We start from the raw sequence: 16,464 nt of genomic DNA on the forward strand, positions 1-16,464 counted from the left end.
ACTGCTCAATGAATAGAGCATAAAAATTCTGCTTTTGAAGCGTTTAGTAACAATTTTGAAGAAGATGCAGCTCAGATTTCTCTCTACAAAAGCTGAGAATTGAACAAATCTAAAGATGAGAGGTCAGTGGTTTACTTACTAATTTGAAAATTGTGCTTCTGCAAGCTCTTGACTGACAGATTTTGACCTCTACTTTAATTGAATAAATTTATATTCTCCACCAGAATGGAATAAAGTGGTCAAAGTATATCAAAGTTTTGGCTTACAAGAATATTATTGAAGAAAGGTGCTCTGAAAAGAAGCAGAAAGGCAGCTCCTGTGAAAATATTGTCCCAAAATATTTATGTATTTCAGTATAAAAAATAGATTTGAGAATATTTTTCACTTTAGCAGAATTTGTTCTGGATGTATAAATTCATATTAAAGTTTTTTTCTAAACCAGTTAAAAGCATTATAATCTACAGACAGATATAGGTTAAAACTATCAACAATTCAAATATATTAAACATAAAATTCACCTTTGAAGGAGAGTGCAATTTTGTGAAAATGATAGTGCCATACTGAAAATAATAAATTTTCCAGAAAAATTTCCACATCACAATGTCACAGACCACAATGCTCAGAAACCAATTAAGGTTTGTGACTATATATCAAGAATAATTAATTGTGCTATTTAAATGTTCAGGTGAGTTTTTAAAATTTGCCTTATGTTTGTAAATATGTGTCATTTAAAATATTTTAGAAAATTTTATTTAGAAAATGAGTATTGAGTAGAATTATTTTATAGGTCCACCAATATAATAAAAATCAAATTTTTGATAAAAAAATACATATTTCAAAAATTACAAGTGAATTGTTTTTAGCACTCCCTTTTGCCCTCAAAAGTGTCCCCGTTTGAACAGTAGATTAAATAGTCACTCCGTATGCATGATCTTGCTCTTTTCTCCCTGGTGCCCACTCCTCTGGCCACAAGATGCTCCAGAGTGTTTTCTAGTCAGTTCTTCCACATGGGTGATGTTACCCCCTGATATATGTATATTTTCCTCATTTTCTCTAAGGTCTTGCTCAAGCACCTTCTACTCAGCGAGTGATTCCCTGATTAATATAATGATAACTGCCATCTCTTCCCTACTTTGCCTCTTCCACCCCCTGATTAGCTTTACTTATTAATTTGTTATCAGTGTCTTATCACCAGAAGCAGGGTATTCTGTCTTATGTGATTGTTAGATTTTGTTTTTTGATCTTCTATTTCCTCTGTCCTGCTACATGACAGACACTCAGTCATTATTTATTCAAAAAATAAATGACTCACCATGGATACACCTGTTATTTCTTTCCCAATGTCAAGTTTGACTGTGTGGTAGCCTTACCCTAGTCACTATCGTGTGTGGTAAAGGAAGGGGCTTTACTCTGGCCATTCTGTTTGTTTTATGGTTCCTACGTGAGGAGGGTGTGCTTCTCTATTTCACTCTTTTCAGGCAGGGAGGGACTGCTTGTAGTTGTTTGAATGCCAACTACTCTTTAAAATTCGGCCTTTCTCTACAGGATCTTTGGTGATTCCTCTGCTTTAGGAAAGGAGATCTCAGAGATCCACTCTGATATCTCAGAGCTGTCAGTCTCCTTTAGAAGCAAAAAACATCCTCTAACTCCTGTTGTTGGTAAGCACCAGTAGTCTAACAACAGAAATCATTTTTTGCTTTTCTCTGTCATGTATGTGTTTTAGGTGCAGCTTGTGTACACTACAGGTATCCAGGAGCCCAATGTCTATAGGTAGGTTTTTGTTTTTACTAACTATTTTAAAAATTAAAGTTATAGATAATAAATTTGATTTGTCAGCCTTTGGGCAATTGGTTTATGAGTGTCAGTGGCTACACTACCCTCCTCTGCTTTCTTTGAGCAGATGTGGAATTCTGCTCATCTGACTTGGCAACTTCTCCAGGTGCCTGGCTTTCAGACGGCTGGTGGGCTCTGGTATTTTCTTTACCATTTGAAAAAGTGTAAATAGTCCCAGAGGCACCACAGATATTTTGGCCCATCTATTTCAGATACATGCTGTAGTTCACATGAGAGAAAACACACCCAAGGAACTTAAGGAAGATTCCAACATCAGACAGTGAGTCTCCATGGCAGAGCAACATCATGTCTGTTGATAGCACACCAATACTGACTTATCGACACCCCTTCCCCTGCGCTATGAGTATATACTTCTTCCTTGAATGTTTCTTCAAATTTTATTTAGCTGGCAAGGAGTTTCCTTTAGTAAAAGTTACATACTGAAACAGATTCACTTACTAAAGCCTTTTTCCTGACCCAAGCAGAATTGATAGTCTGAAAAACTTAAAAGGCCACTTTTTTTGTTCTCTCTTCAGTCATAGCTTGCAGTTTTTAACATCAGACAACTTTCTAGGAAGCACGTCAAAGGCTTCACAATATTAGATAGTAAAGACTTGCATGTTCTATCACAGAATCACGAGGCTTCCACACAAGGCAGAGAGAGCAGAAGGACTCAGGCTGTAAGAAGTTCTTATAAAACTCCTTACTTGAGAGCGTTTTCTGCTGGTGAGGGTGAGGACAGTTTATTCATACATATGTTGCCAGTTAGTTCTAGCTCCAGAAAATTGTGGGGTGAGCTGTTCCCCCCGGCCTCTCCCTCCCTGCCCCAGGAGAAAACCCAAACAAAGCAAAACAGGAAGAAGTAGTGCCTGACTCACGAAAGATTCTTAGTAAAATACTTGGTTTCTTAATTCCATGATGGCAGGAAGGAAGGGAGAAATATAACTGAACAAGTACATGACATGAAAACCAGCCCCAGCAATACCGTGTCTGTTGATAGCACAGAGTACTAGTCAACACCCCTTCCCCTGCAATGTGAGTCTCTGGCCTGCTCCCCCTCACTTCTTCCCCCTTCTCTTCTGTGTTCTAGGGAGCTGACCCTGCAGTTTAGGTTTTCCTGTAAGCTCTTGCTGACTATGACCGATATGAGGCACTGTGGAGAGACTTGAGGGCGCAGAGGAGGGAAATCCAAGGCATTTCTCCCAGCTGCTGTCTTTCCACAGTAGATCTGTCATCAGCTGCGTCTTCTTTATGGCTTCAGCTGGAGCGTGACAGATCTGCTGTGGTTCCAGCTCATTGACCCAGGCCCTTGGATTCTGGCAGCTTTGCCTCTTTTCTTTATCCTTTTGGTTTAAGGCAGTGAGAATTCCTGCTGTGGCTAATCTCTGAGTGACCTCATTGTCTTCTTTTTGCTTCTTGGCTGCCCCATCACCTGTGTAATCAAGTTCTGGATTAAATTCCTTTTGTTTACTCAAGTGGCTTCTGTTTTCCTGACTGGACTTTGATACATTCCCAGTTACTGAATGATACCTGCTATGTAGGCTTGTGTGCGAGAGTTATATAAAATCCACTTGTAAATATGTTATAGACTTTTATAAATTCCAGAGGCAGTATAATTCAGAGCCAGAAATGCTAGCATGTGCAGATGGAATCTGAAACTCAGAACCTTGATCCCTGCATGTTTCCACCATTTACTCTGGCTGGCTTCAGTGAACTGAACCTTGCTTTCAATGTACCTGGAGAAAATGTTCAATACCAGCTGTGAATATAATAATGGAATAATATTTCTACCAGTTATACATCAATAGTAATATGAGCAATAATTTAGAATTTTATGTTTTACATGAATAAAAAATAATTTTGATAATAAAAGGTAGCAGCAATTCATAAATGTAGAGCAGAGGAATAAATGGGGAAAACTGCAGCACAAAGAAGCCCCTTACTTAAGAAGTCCAAATTCTTGTAAACGTATGTCTTGTGATTTATGTTATTATAATCTCTGAGCAAAGAGTAAGTCATTTCTGGTGACATAGCAAAGCACTTTCACTATCTTTAAAAAATTCAGGGGACAAATCAAAGACCTCTGATTTGAGGTTCCTTTTTTCCAGTAACATTTCCCTCAGTGGGCACTTTAAAAGTTGATAATTACAACTCTTCAAGATCTCATTTCTTATTTAGAATATTATGTGGTTGATTCAGCTGTTTAGTTAGAGTATTATGACAATGATCTATTTCTTTGTGTATGCTGTAGTAGGACTCTAGTTAAAAACCAGTAGGAATTCTTTGAGTAAGTACAAGGGGGAGGTTTTATGAAGGGGGAGGTTTTATGAATAGGCAGGTCCTGATAAGAAACTGCATTTGTTCTGTGCTTGAGCACCGAGCAGCGGGATGTGCTTGCAGGGCTGCCCAGGAGCATGCCTGTGGCGGCAAGCACTAAGGGATCATGACTGAAAGACATGGAGGGAGAGCCGAATCAGTCACCGGCATGCCTGACCATTCCTTCCCAAATATAAAAAGAAAAATGAACCGTTAGCATCTGGCAGAGGGCCATGCAGTACTTAAAAGATAAAATCTTTTGTGTTTAGAGAGGAAGATATTAATTTTCCTTCCATGTTTTCCTTGTTAAATACTGAAAAATAACCAAGTCAGCTTTGGAACTTGAACCCAAATAAGTTCTTTTTTCTTAAAAGAGAAAGGTAACATTATCCTTCTACATTTTTCTTGGCTGGCACATACATATAAAAAGTAAAGCAGTAAGGCTATGTTTTCATTCTTGAAATAGTTTTAGTGAAAGAATATTTTCTCTTCTTTATGGCTTTACTCCTCTTTCTCTCTCTCTCTCTTTCTCTCATTAGTGTTGATTTGGTGAGTTATTAGTTAAGTTTTCTTGGTTAAGGTTTATTACAAACATTATTCCAGAGTCAGTCACCTGTCATATCTTTTGACCTAGTGATTCCACTTCTTAAAACTAACTCTATGAAAATAGTTGCATATGGGTGTAAATATTTATTTAACAGTATTGATTATATTAGCAAAAATGAAAAAATCTATGTGCCCAGCAATAAATTTGGTTTGATAAATTATAGCACATTATATATTTGGAAGCCATATAGCCTTTAAGCATTATTTTGGAAGATATTGAACACAAACTTTGTAGCCTACAGTCCCATACTCTGTTATTTGCCACCTGTATTATGCTGAGAAAACACTTTAACTTCTCCTGAGTCCCAGTTTTCTTATCTGGGATGACAGTGCCTAGCTCTTAAGGTTGTTTTAAAGACTTACAGAGGACAAATGTTCTCTTTATTAAGGGTCAGTTATACCATAAGTGCTCAGTAAATGCTAACTGTTATAGTTACCAAACATGGATAAATACATGTATAACATGAATAAAATACCATTTAAATTTTCTAAAATTATAATCATAAAAGCATGTAATGATAGCAGCCAAAATGTACAAAATAATTGTCTCCTCAAAGGGGAATTATGTATGCTTTAAATTTTTTTTATATTTCTTTTCAAGTTTTCTACATTTAACATGTGTTACTTTCAGTTTAAAAAAAAAAAAATTTAAATAAGGACTTCCATACTGTGACTGTATTTATTTTACTGAAGGTTGTTTATATAGTTATTATATCATTATATATGGGTGTGGGTGTGTGTGTGTGTGGCTAGGTAACAACTGAGATACGCCTGTGAGTTACACTACGCCGGTTCCATCTGCCACTTCCACCACTTCATCAGTTGGCCATGCACTTGAACTGTTTTTCTAGTATAGATGACCCTTGTTTTGTTTTGAAAATACAACTTAAGGTACAAAAATATTTCAGAAACTTGTGTATAAAAAGTCAGTGAGGTTTCCCTTTCCCAGTTGCTGGGCAAGTGGTGTCTATGGGGCACCTGCTGCCACTGCCAATACCAACACCACCACCTGCTGGGTGCTGCCTCTGTGGTGGGGAGGAGGAGGGGGAGGAGGGGCAGAGGGAGGAGGAGGAGAAGGAAGAGGAGGAGGTTGTTGAGCTCAGAGACTCAAGTACACAAATAAAGGACAAAGTATTTTATTAAACAGATCTTCAATTAAATATGACATTTTGATGCTTGACCTTTAGACTCCCTTGTGCCCTCACTATGCCAGCAGCAACTATAGATCATAGCCAAAGAATTTATGAAATTTGGGCTTGTACCCTGAATGAACAGATGAAGAAAATTCATCATCTGAAAACATAATTAGGTTGCTATGGATGCCCAAGTTTCCAGGTGTGATTGCAAGACCCATTGGAGAATTCAGTACCAACTATTGTGATAGAATGTAGACTTGTTAAAGATAATTCAGCTAGGACTTACATTTATGAATGAACAAGGAGAATACCCTCCAGGAACTTCAACCTGGCAGTTGAATTTTAAATTTAATTTGATGGAGGACAGGTATGCCCAGGATTCTATATAGATACAACATTTGGTATCCAGTTTAAAAAAAACATGAGGAGGAAGGAATTGAAATCCAATACTTTGCAGAACTTCTTATGACTTTAGGAGGGTCCTCTGTGAAGGGATTAAATGGTTATCATTTCGCAGTGGTTATGACTTTGGCTATTTAATTAAAATCCTGACCAATTCTAATTTGCCCAAAAAAACACTTGACTTCTTTGAGATCCTTGTTTTTTCCTGTCATTGATGATGTGAAGTACCTCATAAATAGCTGTAACTTCATCAACTCTAAATTGCAAAAACTATTCTCCATTTTATGCTGGTAGTTTTATGCTTAGAAATACTTGTATCTTGCTAGGCGTGGTGGCACACACCTGAAATCCCAATGATTTGGGAGGCTGAGGCAGGATGATTGCAAGTTCAAAGCCAGTCTCAGCAACTTAGGCCCTAAGCTACTTAGCAAGACCTGACTTAAAATAAAAAATAAGAAAGGCTGGGGATGTGGCTCAGTGACTGAGTGCTCATGGGTTCAATCTCCAGTCCAAAAAAAAAAAAAAAATTGTATCTTCAATTTGTCTCATTTACTTAGTTATATGGTGTATTAGGGTTCTAAATTTATTGTGCTCCAAATAGCTTGTTATTCCTTGAGTCTAATAGCCTGTTTCTGATTATTTGAAATGCCACATTTATCATATAGGTGTAGGATACTGTTTTTGGGTTTTATAGTCTACACCTTCATTTTTATGTTTCTTAATAAATATCACACATATTTAATTACTGGCACTTTATAAGATGTTACATTTATTGGAACAAATTTTCCTTCTACAACTTTTTTTTTTTAACTTTTCTGGGGTGTTCTAGTCCATGAGTTTTAGCATTAGCTAAATAGCTTGAATAATTCTATTGGAATTTTATTTGAATTAAACTGAATTTAAAGTTTAATTGGAGGAAAGTAACATTATAGCATGCATCTTTGCTTGTGTGGTCTTTTTTTAAGAAAAATTCAATGTTATGGTGAATATTTAAGGCTCATGTATATTGATGTTGTGGGTAAATATAGATAGTAAAATGGTTACTTTAATGAAGCTAATTAACATATTCATCATCTTAGTTATTCTTTTAAAAATTGTGTGTGTGGCAAGAACAGGTAAAATTTACTCATTTAGGAGGAACCCCAAATGCAGTATGTTTCGTTAGCTATAGCACTCATGTTTGTCTGTTAGATCACTATACTTGAGTTATATATCTATTCTGTAATCTCTGATGTACATTTCTTCATTTCCTGTCTCCTGCCTCACTCCTGACAGCACTTGTTTTATTTTGTTTCTATATATTTGGTTTTTTTTTTTTTTTTTTTAGTTTCTACATATGAGTGAGATCATGAAATATTTTCTTTCTGTATCTGTCTTATTTCACTTAGTATAATGTTCTCCAGATTCATCCATTTTCTGGCAAGTGGCAGGAGCTCCATCTAAGGCTGAATTATATTCCAGTACATATCTGTATGTATGTATGTATCTGCCTACCTATCTACCTACCTATTTCATTTTAAGTGTTTATCAACAAATGCTTTAGTTTCCATATCTTGGTATTGTGAATAATGCTATAAAGAACATAGGTGGTAAAGAACATAGGTGTGCAGATATCTTTATCAGGTGATGATTTCATTTTCATAGTGTATCTGCTTAGAAGAGGGGGATTACTGGATCATATGCAAGCGTTTTTTTTTTTTTTTTTTTTTTTTTTTTGCCATGCTGGGGATTGAACCCAGGGCCTCATGCTTGCAAGGCGAGCACTCTACCAACTCAGCTATATCCCCAGCCCAGCCAGCAATTTTTAATTGTTCTATTTTAAATTTCTTTGGAAGCCTACACACTCTTTTTCTCCATGACTGCACCAGTCTATACCCTCACCAACAAGGTTTCCTTTCTCCACATCTTCTCCAAATATTTGTCTTTGATGTTTTGATAATAGCCATCCTCCAGGCATGAGATAGCATTTCATGGTAATTTGAATTTGCATTTTCCTGATGATTAATGATGTTGTATACCTTTTCACTTACCTTTCGGTAATTTTTTTGTTTTTTTTTTTTGAGAAATGTCTATTCAGATACTTTGCCCATTTTTAATCACGTATATGGATCTTCTTTTATGACTACTAGGGTTTTTTCTTCATAGAAATCTTGTATTTTTGTTAGATTTATTTTTTGATATTTTATAATTTTTTTTGGTATTATGGATTCCATTGAATTTTCTATTGCTTCATGTTGGTTGATAGGAAATACATTTTTTTTATTCTTGCATATAGTTATTTTCCTGGTGTTTTGTCTTCATTCTAATAGTTATTCAGTCACTTGTTTTACATTTTCCGGGTCATTGATCATATTACCTATCTTTAAAGACAAAAAAAGTGAGGGTGCTTTGCCTTTTTTCTTCAAATAGACTTTTTTATTTTTACATGTATTTGATAATGCAGTCTGGAATAATATTGAAAAATTAGCAATAATAGTAATATATGCTTTCTGCTTATCTCCTAATTAAACTTTTATATTGATTAGTAAATATGGGGGCTAGTATAGATTTCTTCTAGATAGATTTGATTGGGTTAAGGACTTTCTCTTTTTTTCCTTAATCTTCAACAAAAGGAATGATCATTAAATTTGATTTCCACTACTTTTCAGGCATCTATCCACATGTTTAGAAAGCTTTCCTCTTATTTGTTAGCATAATGAATTATATTGTTCCTTTTTCTAATCTTGAACCCTTCAGGATGATTGACATAAACACTACTTAACCATGATTGTTTAAAAATATATTTCTGGGTTTTTTTTTTTGTTTGTTTATTTGTTTTTTGTACTAGGTATTGAACCCAGTGGGGCTTAACCACTGAGCCAAACCCCCAGCCCTTTTATTTTTTATTTTGAGACAGGGTCTCAATAAGTTGCATAAATTGTGGAGGCTGGCTTTAAACTTGTGATCTTTGTGTCTCAGCCTCCTGAACGGTAGGGCTAACAGCAAACCAGGTCTGCTATTCTCTTTAAGATTCTACTCTCACACACAATGTTCTTTCTTTGTCTAATTTTGGTATCAAATTTCTGTAATATTCATCGAATTAATTGGGTCATTTTCCATATTTTTCTTTATACTTGGAAATTTTATTCAGTACTCCCCAAAAGCTGTCATATTTTTTTCTTGTTTGTTTTGGCTTCATTAATTTAGGCTTTAACTCCTGCTTAAGTATTTTAGGGATCTTTTTTGGAGTCTTGAGTTAAAAGTTTTGTTTATCTGTGATCTCTTTTATTTTTCAGTATTTCACTCAACTACATTTATGTATTTTCCTTTTAGTGACACTTTGTTTTAACTCCAAGAGTATGTGTGTGTGTGTGTTTTCTCATTGCTATTTATAAATTATTTGAAAATTCAGTTTAATTATTTGTTAATCCTAATAATTATATAGAAATGCTTTCTTTTTTTCTTAAGTAGATCGTTTTGGGGGGTTAATTTGTAATTTTACTTACTGCAATATAAAATGTAGTCTCTTTGGTTTGCTTTTAGATTTATTGAACTTTATTTTGATTCTTCATACTTGGTTAATTTTACTAATGATTATGAAGTTACTTAAATAGCTCCTATATTCTATTTTTAGGCCCAATGTTTTATTTATTTGTAATTATATAAATATGAAATCACCATGATACACATTATCTCGATTTTCCATACCAAAAAGGTTTACAGAGTTTTTCTGCAAAGAAAATTTGATTATTGATTATTAGATGATTATTGTGTGAGGTTTTATGGACTAAAGGTCCCTGAGGCAACTACTCAGCCCTGCAGAGAACATCTGTAGGCAGCACCTAAATGAATGAACATGGTCAGAATTAGCCCATGGACCTTAGCTTGTTGATGCCTGCTTTATGTTCTTATTTATTTTATTTTATTTTTTTATTGGACAGTACCTGAGTGGAGATATAGTACCTTATAATTTAAAAAAAGAATATGATTAAAATTAAAAATGTAGGGCTGTAGTTTATTCAATGGCTGCTTGGTACCTGGTACTTGGGAAAAAATGCCCTCTCAGTTACATATTAAGCATTTTCCTTCATACATTTGAAAACATTATTTTTTGAGATGATCAGGGAAAAATAGGGACAAAAAGCAAAGAGACCTTGTTAAGATTTTTAATCTAGGAGTTCTTTTTGGATTATTCTGTCTCTGATTTTAGATTCACACCTAAGGGGTTAATAGTTAAAATCGCATTTTATGTGTGACGTAACATTTATTTGAATTTTGATATATTTATATGATTTTTCTCTCTCTCTTTTTAATAGTGAGATTCTAGAGCCAAAGGAATCACCACCACTTCCTAAAACCTCAGCAGCTGCTCAGCTGGATGAACTCATGACCCTTCTGAATGAAATGCAGTCCAAGGTGGGTGCAGTCTGGATGAGCTAAGTCCCTCAGAGATTAAACTGGCCCCTCCAGGGCCCAGAGAAGCACTGTTTATCTTGGAGGAATTTAGCTCTGCCTTCCTCTGCTTAGAAATTTACCTAGACTAAATTCAATTCATGGAGAAACTCAACTTTGTACCATGTTTTGCTTTGACACAAAAGGTAATATGATGCAAATTTGGAACTTGGATGCTTAGTAAAATGAGGCATAAGCCTCTTCAACACTAGAGTAAAAGGCAGGTGGTTTGTCGAAATATGTGGAGCAACCTTTAGGGATTTGGTGAGGTTACACGGATTTTACTGGAGAGGTGGGGATAGGAGTTGGGCTGGAATCTGAATAGGGGGTGGGGTTTGGGCATAGAGAGATGAGATGAGCAGTTCTTTTATTTGCAGCAAACCCAGAGGGCATATGTACCTAAGGACTTTTAGAGAAACCTGACTGAGCAGGGTGTGGGCAAGCTGAGACAAGGCAGGAGAGATCAGAGTAGGAAGATGAAGAATCCCAAGCCCGAGATCAAACCTGCCTCCTTGTTATTGCCTATAGAACATAAGCAACAAGCTCCCGTGTCCTGGCAGGGAATGGAAATCCAATAAATGGACTCAAGAGTATATCGAGGTAGTATAATCTAGAATTCTTAAGGTAGAGAATTCAACCACTCTAAATTTGGTTGGAGGATTTAATATACATCTATAACATAACTGTGAAATAATTTTAAGGTTGAATATTACCAATGCGTGTGATTGGGGAGGTCAGGGACCTTGTCTCTGTGACTCACCTTGGGCCTCACAGTGCCCAGCACATTGCTATGCCAGGCACATAGTGAGTAACATATCTGTTAGAGAGACAAATGAATAAACATTCCAAGCAAATCTTCTTTAATAAGTTAATGTTCTTTGATTAGATAATATCTACAATCAATCTGGGTGAACTGGCTCATTATGCTATATATCTGAAAATGCTCAAAAAATTATATTAGGATATTTAAATTGTGTTTTGTGATTTATTTGGCATATACCTTGTTATATTTAAATTTTAATTTAAAGTATCTGGTTTTCATTCAACCATACATTAACTGTACCAAAATCAAAAGTATGAACAAGTTTACACTAAACTATTTTCCTATTACCTTTGATTCTTTCACTCTCATACTTATAATCCTTCAGTGGCTCCTTGGAATAAAACCTAAATTTTTACCATGAAGGCCCATGTGATCTTAGCCTTTCTCTCCATCATCTTCTCCTGTCATGCTCAATCTCAGTCCCTCAGCTCTAGGCCCCTCTGGCCTTTTGTCTTCTAATGTAGCAGCAGCTAAGGATGTAACTCAGTGGTAAAGCACTTGCCTAGCATGTACTAGGCCCTGGATTCTAGCCCAGCACCACAAAGTCTGCTAATATGCCAAACTGTTTCTTTCCTCAGTGCCTTCTTTCCCTCTGGAATGCTTTCCCCAGTCTATATTTCTGGATCCCTAAGTGCCACACAAATACCTGTTTAAACATCATTTCTTCAGAGGGGACTTCTCTGATTACCCCATCTAAATTAATTCTTTCTCACCATCTCACCCTCCATCTATAGCTTTGCCTGACATTGCAGCATATTGACTTGTTGTTTACCGTGTACTTCAGAATGAATTCTGTGAGGCTGGAAACTTGGTTTGTCTGATACATTGCTTTATTCCAAGTGCCCAGAGCAGTGATTGGCCCAAACTAGGTATTCAACAAATATTGTCAAATAGATGAATAAAAGGAAGACATGATTAATTGTCACCTTGGGTCATTATAAGAGTTAGAAAGGATACCATATTCATGTACTCAATTTTCTACAGTCAGAATAGATTTACAAATAGAAGAAGGTTGGTCAATTTTCATTTGGCCTGAGAAATTTAGAATGAAAGGGAAGTGAAAACATTTCTATAGGTGTTAAAATGTTGGATTCCTCCAGATCTTGAAGGAAGGTTAAGGGAAGACCAAGAGATTAATCAGTAGAGGTGAGCTTCCTGGCTTGTGTAGAAAAAAGACCAAGAAAGTTGTTTTAGTCAACTTTTTCTCTGCTGAGACTAAAGACCTGACAAGAATAATTTTCGAGGAGAAAAAGTTTATTTGCAAACTTTCAGAGGGTTCCAGAGGTATCAGTCTATAGACTGGCCAACTCCATTCCCTGGGGCTCCAACTGAGGCAGAACATCATGGTAGAAGAGTGTGGCAGAGGGAAGGAGCTCACATGATGATCAGGAAGCAGATAGAGACCCTACTTGCCAGATACGCAATATATATTCCAAAAGCACACCCCTCCCCATGACCCACCTCCTCCAGCCGCACCCTACCCACCTTCAGTCACCACTCAGTTAATCCGAAAGGGGATTCATTCACTGGTTGGGTTAAGCCTCTCATGCTTAGTCATTTCTCTACACCTTTTGCACTGTGTCACACATGAGCTTTTGGGGGATACCTCATATCCAAACGATAACAAAAGTACTCGAAGGTTAACTCTCTTCATGGTTTCCTTGTACTAGGTTGTGGTGAAAGCAGATGCCAGCAAGAAACAGTTACCAGACAAGCAAGATCATAAGGCCTCCCTGGACTCCATGCTTGGGGGTTTGGAGCAGGAATTGCAGGACCTTGGGATTGCCACAGTACCCAAGGGCCACTGTTCTTCCTGCCGGAAGCCAATTGCTGGGAAGGTAAGATGGGTCAATTCTGGTCCTAGAGCATCTACACCTGTGTGTTTATCTCTCTGCCCTGCTAAGGAAAGCGCTTTCTACTTATATCCTAAGACATTTAAGTAATCATTAATAATTACTGATCACTTAGAGTGCTCCAGACATGGGGCTAAGTGCTGTATAAGTATTTCTTTATTTAATGGTCCTACCAGCCATTGCTCTTCCCTTTGTAAAAACAAAGAAGTTGAGAGCTGAAAGGCATTAACTGACCTGCCTACAGTCTAGTAAGAGACAGAGGTAAGGTTTGAAACCAGGAGAATCTGAAGCCTGAGTTTGAGTTTTCTACTGCCTTTACTGATATGACCTTTCTCACTGCTTCTTTTGCTCAAACATTTCTGCTCTAAATTGATTGATCAGTTTTCAGCTGAGTGTAGCTTCAAATCGTAGCCTAAAAGTCCTTCTCTGAATCATCCTTCACCAAATCCATGTAGAGGGTCTTCAGACCAGACTCTGTGTAGGGCATGAGTTGGAGTGCTCAGAGCAGAGGAGTTAAAACTCACTTGGCCTTTCCTTCTTCCAAGGATTCCTTTCATGTGAAGGCTGGAGTTATCTCTTGTCTATCACCTGTGTGCTATGTGTTTTTATTTTTTTACTGTTTTCTGGGGCAGTAGAATGGTAAGGAACATGTACCCATTTTTACCAGAGTGATCAGTCAGGAAAGTGGACATTCTTTTGCTATCCATTAAGCATGATAACAGACCATCTCAGATGGAACCTAGATCTAGACCTCAGTGTGGTATAAGTCCAGGGGTGGTGTCTACGTGGAATGCAGTGCCCTATAGGGTTGTGCAAACTTGGACCTTAAAAGTACTCAGCTGGGCCCTCGTTTCTGGCTGTATGTCATCCCCTAGGTGATCCATGCCCTAGGGCAATCCTGGCATCCAGAGCACTTTGTCTGTACTCACTGCAAAGAAGAGATTGGCTCCAGTCCCTTCTTCGAGCGGAGTGGCTTGGCCTACTGCCCCAAAGACTACCACCACCTTTTTTCTCCACGCTGTGCCTACTGTGCTGCTCCTATTGTGGATGTAAGTAAATCTCTCTCCTCTTGGGTTTCATGTAGCTTTTAATCACTCATTTAGAACCCAGATCACATTTGACAGTTCTGCAGTCTTCTAATATCTCTCTGTGTGTTCCTTTTTTAGAAAGTGTTGACAGCAATGAACCAGACGTGGCACCCAGAGCACTTCTTCTGCTCTCACTGTGGAGAGGTGTTTGGTGCAGAAGGTAGGACTGGGAGGCAGCATCTTAAACCCCAAGGGCTGGTGATGATGAGGAGGCCCGCAGTGGTGCTTCTTGGAACCTGTTGTTCATTGCTGTATGAGTCCTAGTTTCTACCAGTTCCATCTAAGTGCCCTTTGTTAGCTTCTCATTGCTGTGACAAAATCCTGAGAAAAATCACCTTAAAGGAGAAAAGGTTTATTTTACCTCATCAATTCCATGGAGAAAAGGTTTATTTTACCTCATCAATTCCATGGTCACTTGGCTCCATTGTTGTGGGGCTTGCGATGAGGCAGAATATGATCACAGGGAGCACATGATAGAGCAAAGCTGTTCACCCTGTGGTGACCAGGAAGCAGAACGAGAGAGAAAGAGAGGAACAAAATGTACTTTTTAAGAGCACACCTCCAACGACCTACTTCCTGCACATAGGCCCCACATCCTAAAGTTTCCACTGTTATGGGGTGCAGCTTAAGGACAGACTGATCACCACTGCGAAGTCCAAATTTGAGAGTCTTTATTAGCCAGCAGGCTGACTGTCTCACACAATGCCCCAAAAATGGCTATTGGGAGAACAGCCCTGACTGTTGGGTTGTAGGTGTTTTTATACCATAAATCAGTCATCAATCATAAGTGTCTGTTGTTATGATTTAAAATTACAAACTAACATCATGAGATCTAAAATCATTAGCAGAGGGGGGAAGTGGGTCAAAATGACCTTACTTAGGTACAAATTAAAGACTAGTTACTAACATCTAGACAATCACTGTTGACATGGTACATCATTTAGGAAAAATAAGAATCAAAAAGAAAACAATTTTTTATTATGTAAGAATTGCCATTTTATGTTGTCAAACATGTCATGCTAAGCAACTCTTGATGGGTACAGAGGTGGGGTGTTTCCACGGGAGAAGTATTTCCTACATAACATGGAGTCTCAAAGTAAAATGGAGTCTGTTTAGTCATTGCCTGTATAGCCTGGCCTATAACATTTCCATGGAGTCAAATATGTCAGCCCTTCACACCACCACCTCCCAAAAGCCCATTAAGTTATGAACCCATAAATGGATTAATCCATTCATGAGTTCAGAGCCCTCATAATCCAATCACTTCTCAAAGGCCCCACCTCTGAACACTGCTGCATGGTGTGGGGCAACCAAGCCTTTAGCATGAACTTCTGGGTACATTTCAAATCCAAACCAAAACATGCTCATTTCAGTACTAGATGCCATCCCCAACACTTACAATTTTTGTTTAAATTAATTTTTTAATCAAAGTGATACAAATGCATAGTTTATTAAAAAGTCAAATATTACTTCATGCATCTATGGCTTAACTCTTCAAGGTACTCCACAGGCTCATTTTTAAATTTATTTGAAAACTATGACTCTTGCATAGAATTTGAAAATTTTCTAATTTGTCTTTTCCCATCCTTTTAGAATTAACTCAGTGGGGAAAGTTTTTATCTCCTCCTAAATAAAAACTTGGGCAGTGTCTTTTCTGATTACCTTAATAAACAGTTCTTTTTTTTTTTTTTTTTGCAGTGCTGGGGATTTGAACCCAGGGCCTTATGCTTGCAAGGCAAGCACTCTATCAACTGAGCTATCTCCCCAGCCCAATAAACAGTTCTAAGTATAACATCAGTTTAAGACACAAAACACAAAACCTTAAGTCCTTAGGTGATTGAGTCTCACAGTGTCTGATTTAGTAGTAAATCAGCAGTAGTCAAGCTTCCTGCTTTTTTAAAGTCGAAAAGTTGCTCTTTTTCCTAGAAGGCCCTTAAACCTGTAGGATGCCAGCACAAGGGGATGGCCTTTCACCT

General features: G+C 37.3%; 1 protein-coding gene and 1 pseudogene across 11 annotated transcripts in view; both read left to right on the top strand.

The window, feature by feature from the left end:
• The window catches only part of LPXN (leupaxin), a 43,558-nt gene that overhangs the window by 8,554 nt on the left and 18,540 nt on the right, over positions 1 to 16,464 (top strand). For 4 of the 10 annotated variants that reach the window (XM_079102330.1, XM_079102331.1, XM_079102329.1 and 1 more), the window contains 4 exons: positions 10,589 to 10,688; positions 13,218 to 13,385; positions 14,276 to 14,449; positions 14,567 to 14,648. In XM_079102330.1, the coding sequence (XP_078958456.1) occupies positions 10,589 to 10,688; positions 13,218 to 13,385; positions 14,276 to 14,449; positions 14,567 to 14,648 (524 nt within the window). Of the gene's footprint in view, positions 1 to 1,545; positions 1,659 to 1,723; positions 1,771 to 7,691; positions 7,768 to 10,588; positions 10,689 to 13,217; positions 13,386 to 14,275; positions 14,450 to 14,566; positions 14,649 to 16,464 lie in introns of those variants that run through there. The other 6 variants (XM_079102324.1, XM_079102326.1, XM_079102327.1 and 3 more) reach the window with 4 other exon arrangements.
• LOC306639206 (CCR4-NOT transcription complex subunit 7-like) lies at positions 5,857 to 7,036 on the top strand (annotated as a pseudogene). The gene has a single exon. The product of its transcript is annotated as a CCR4-NOT transcription complex subunit 7-like (transcript).

Source organism: Sciurus vulgaris (genome assembly GCF_902686455.1).
Source record: "Sciurus vulgaris genome assembly, chromosome: 11".
Classification (NCBI taxonomy): domain Eukaryota; kingdom Metazoa; phylum Chordata; class Mammalia; order Rodentia; family Sciuridae; genus Sciurus; species Sciurus vulgaris.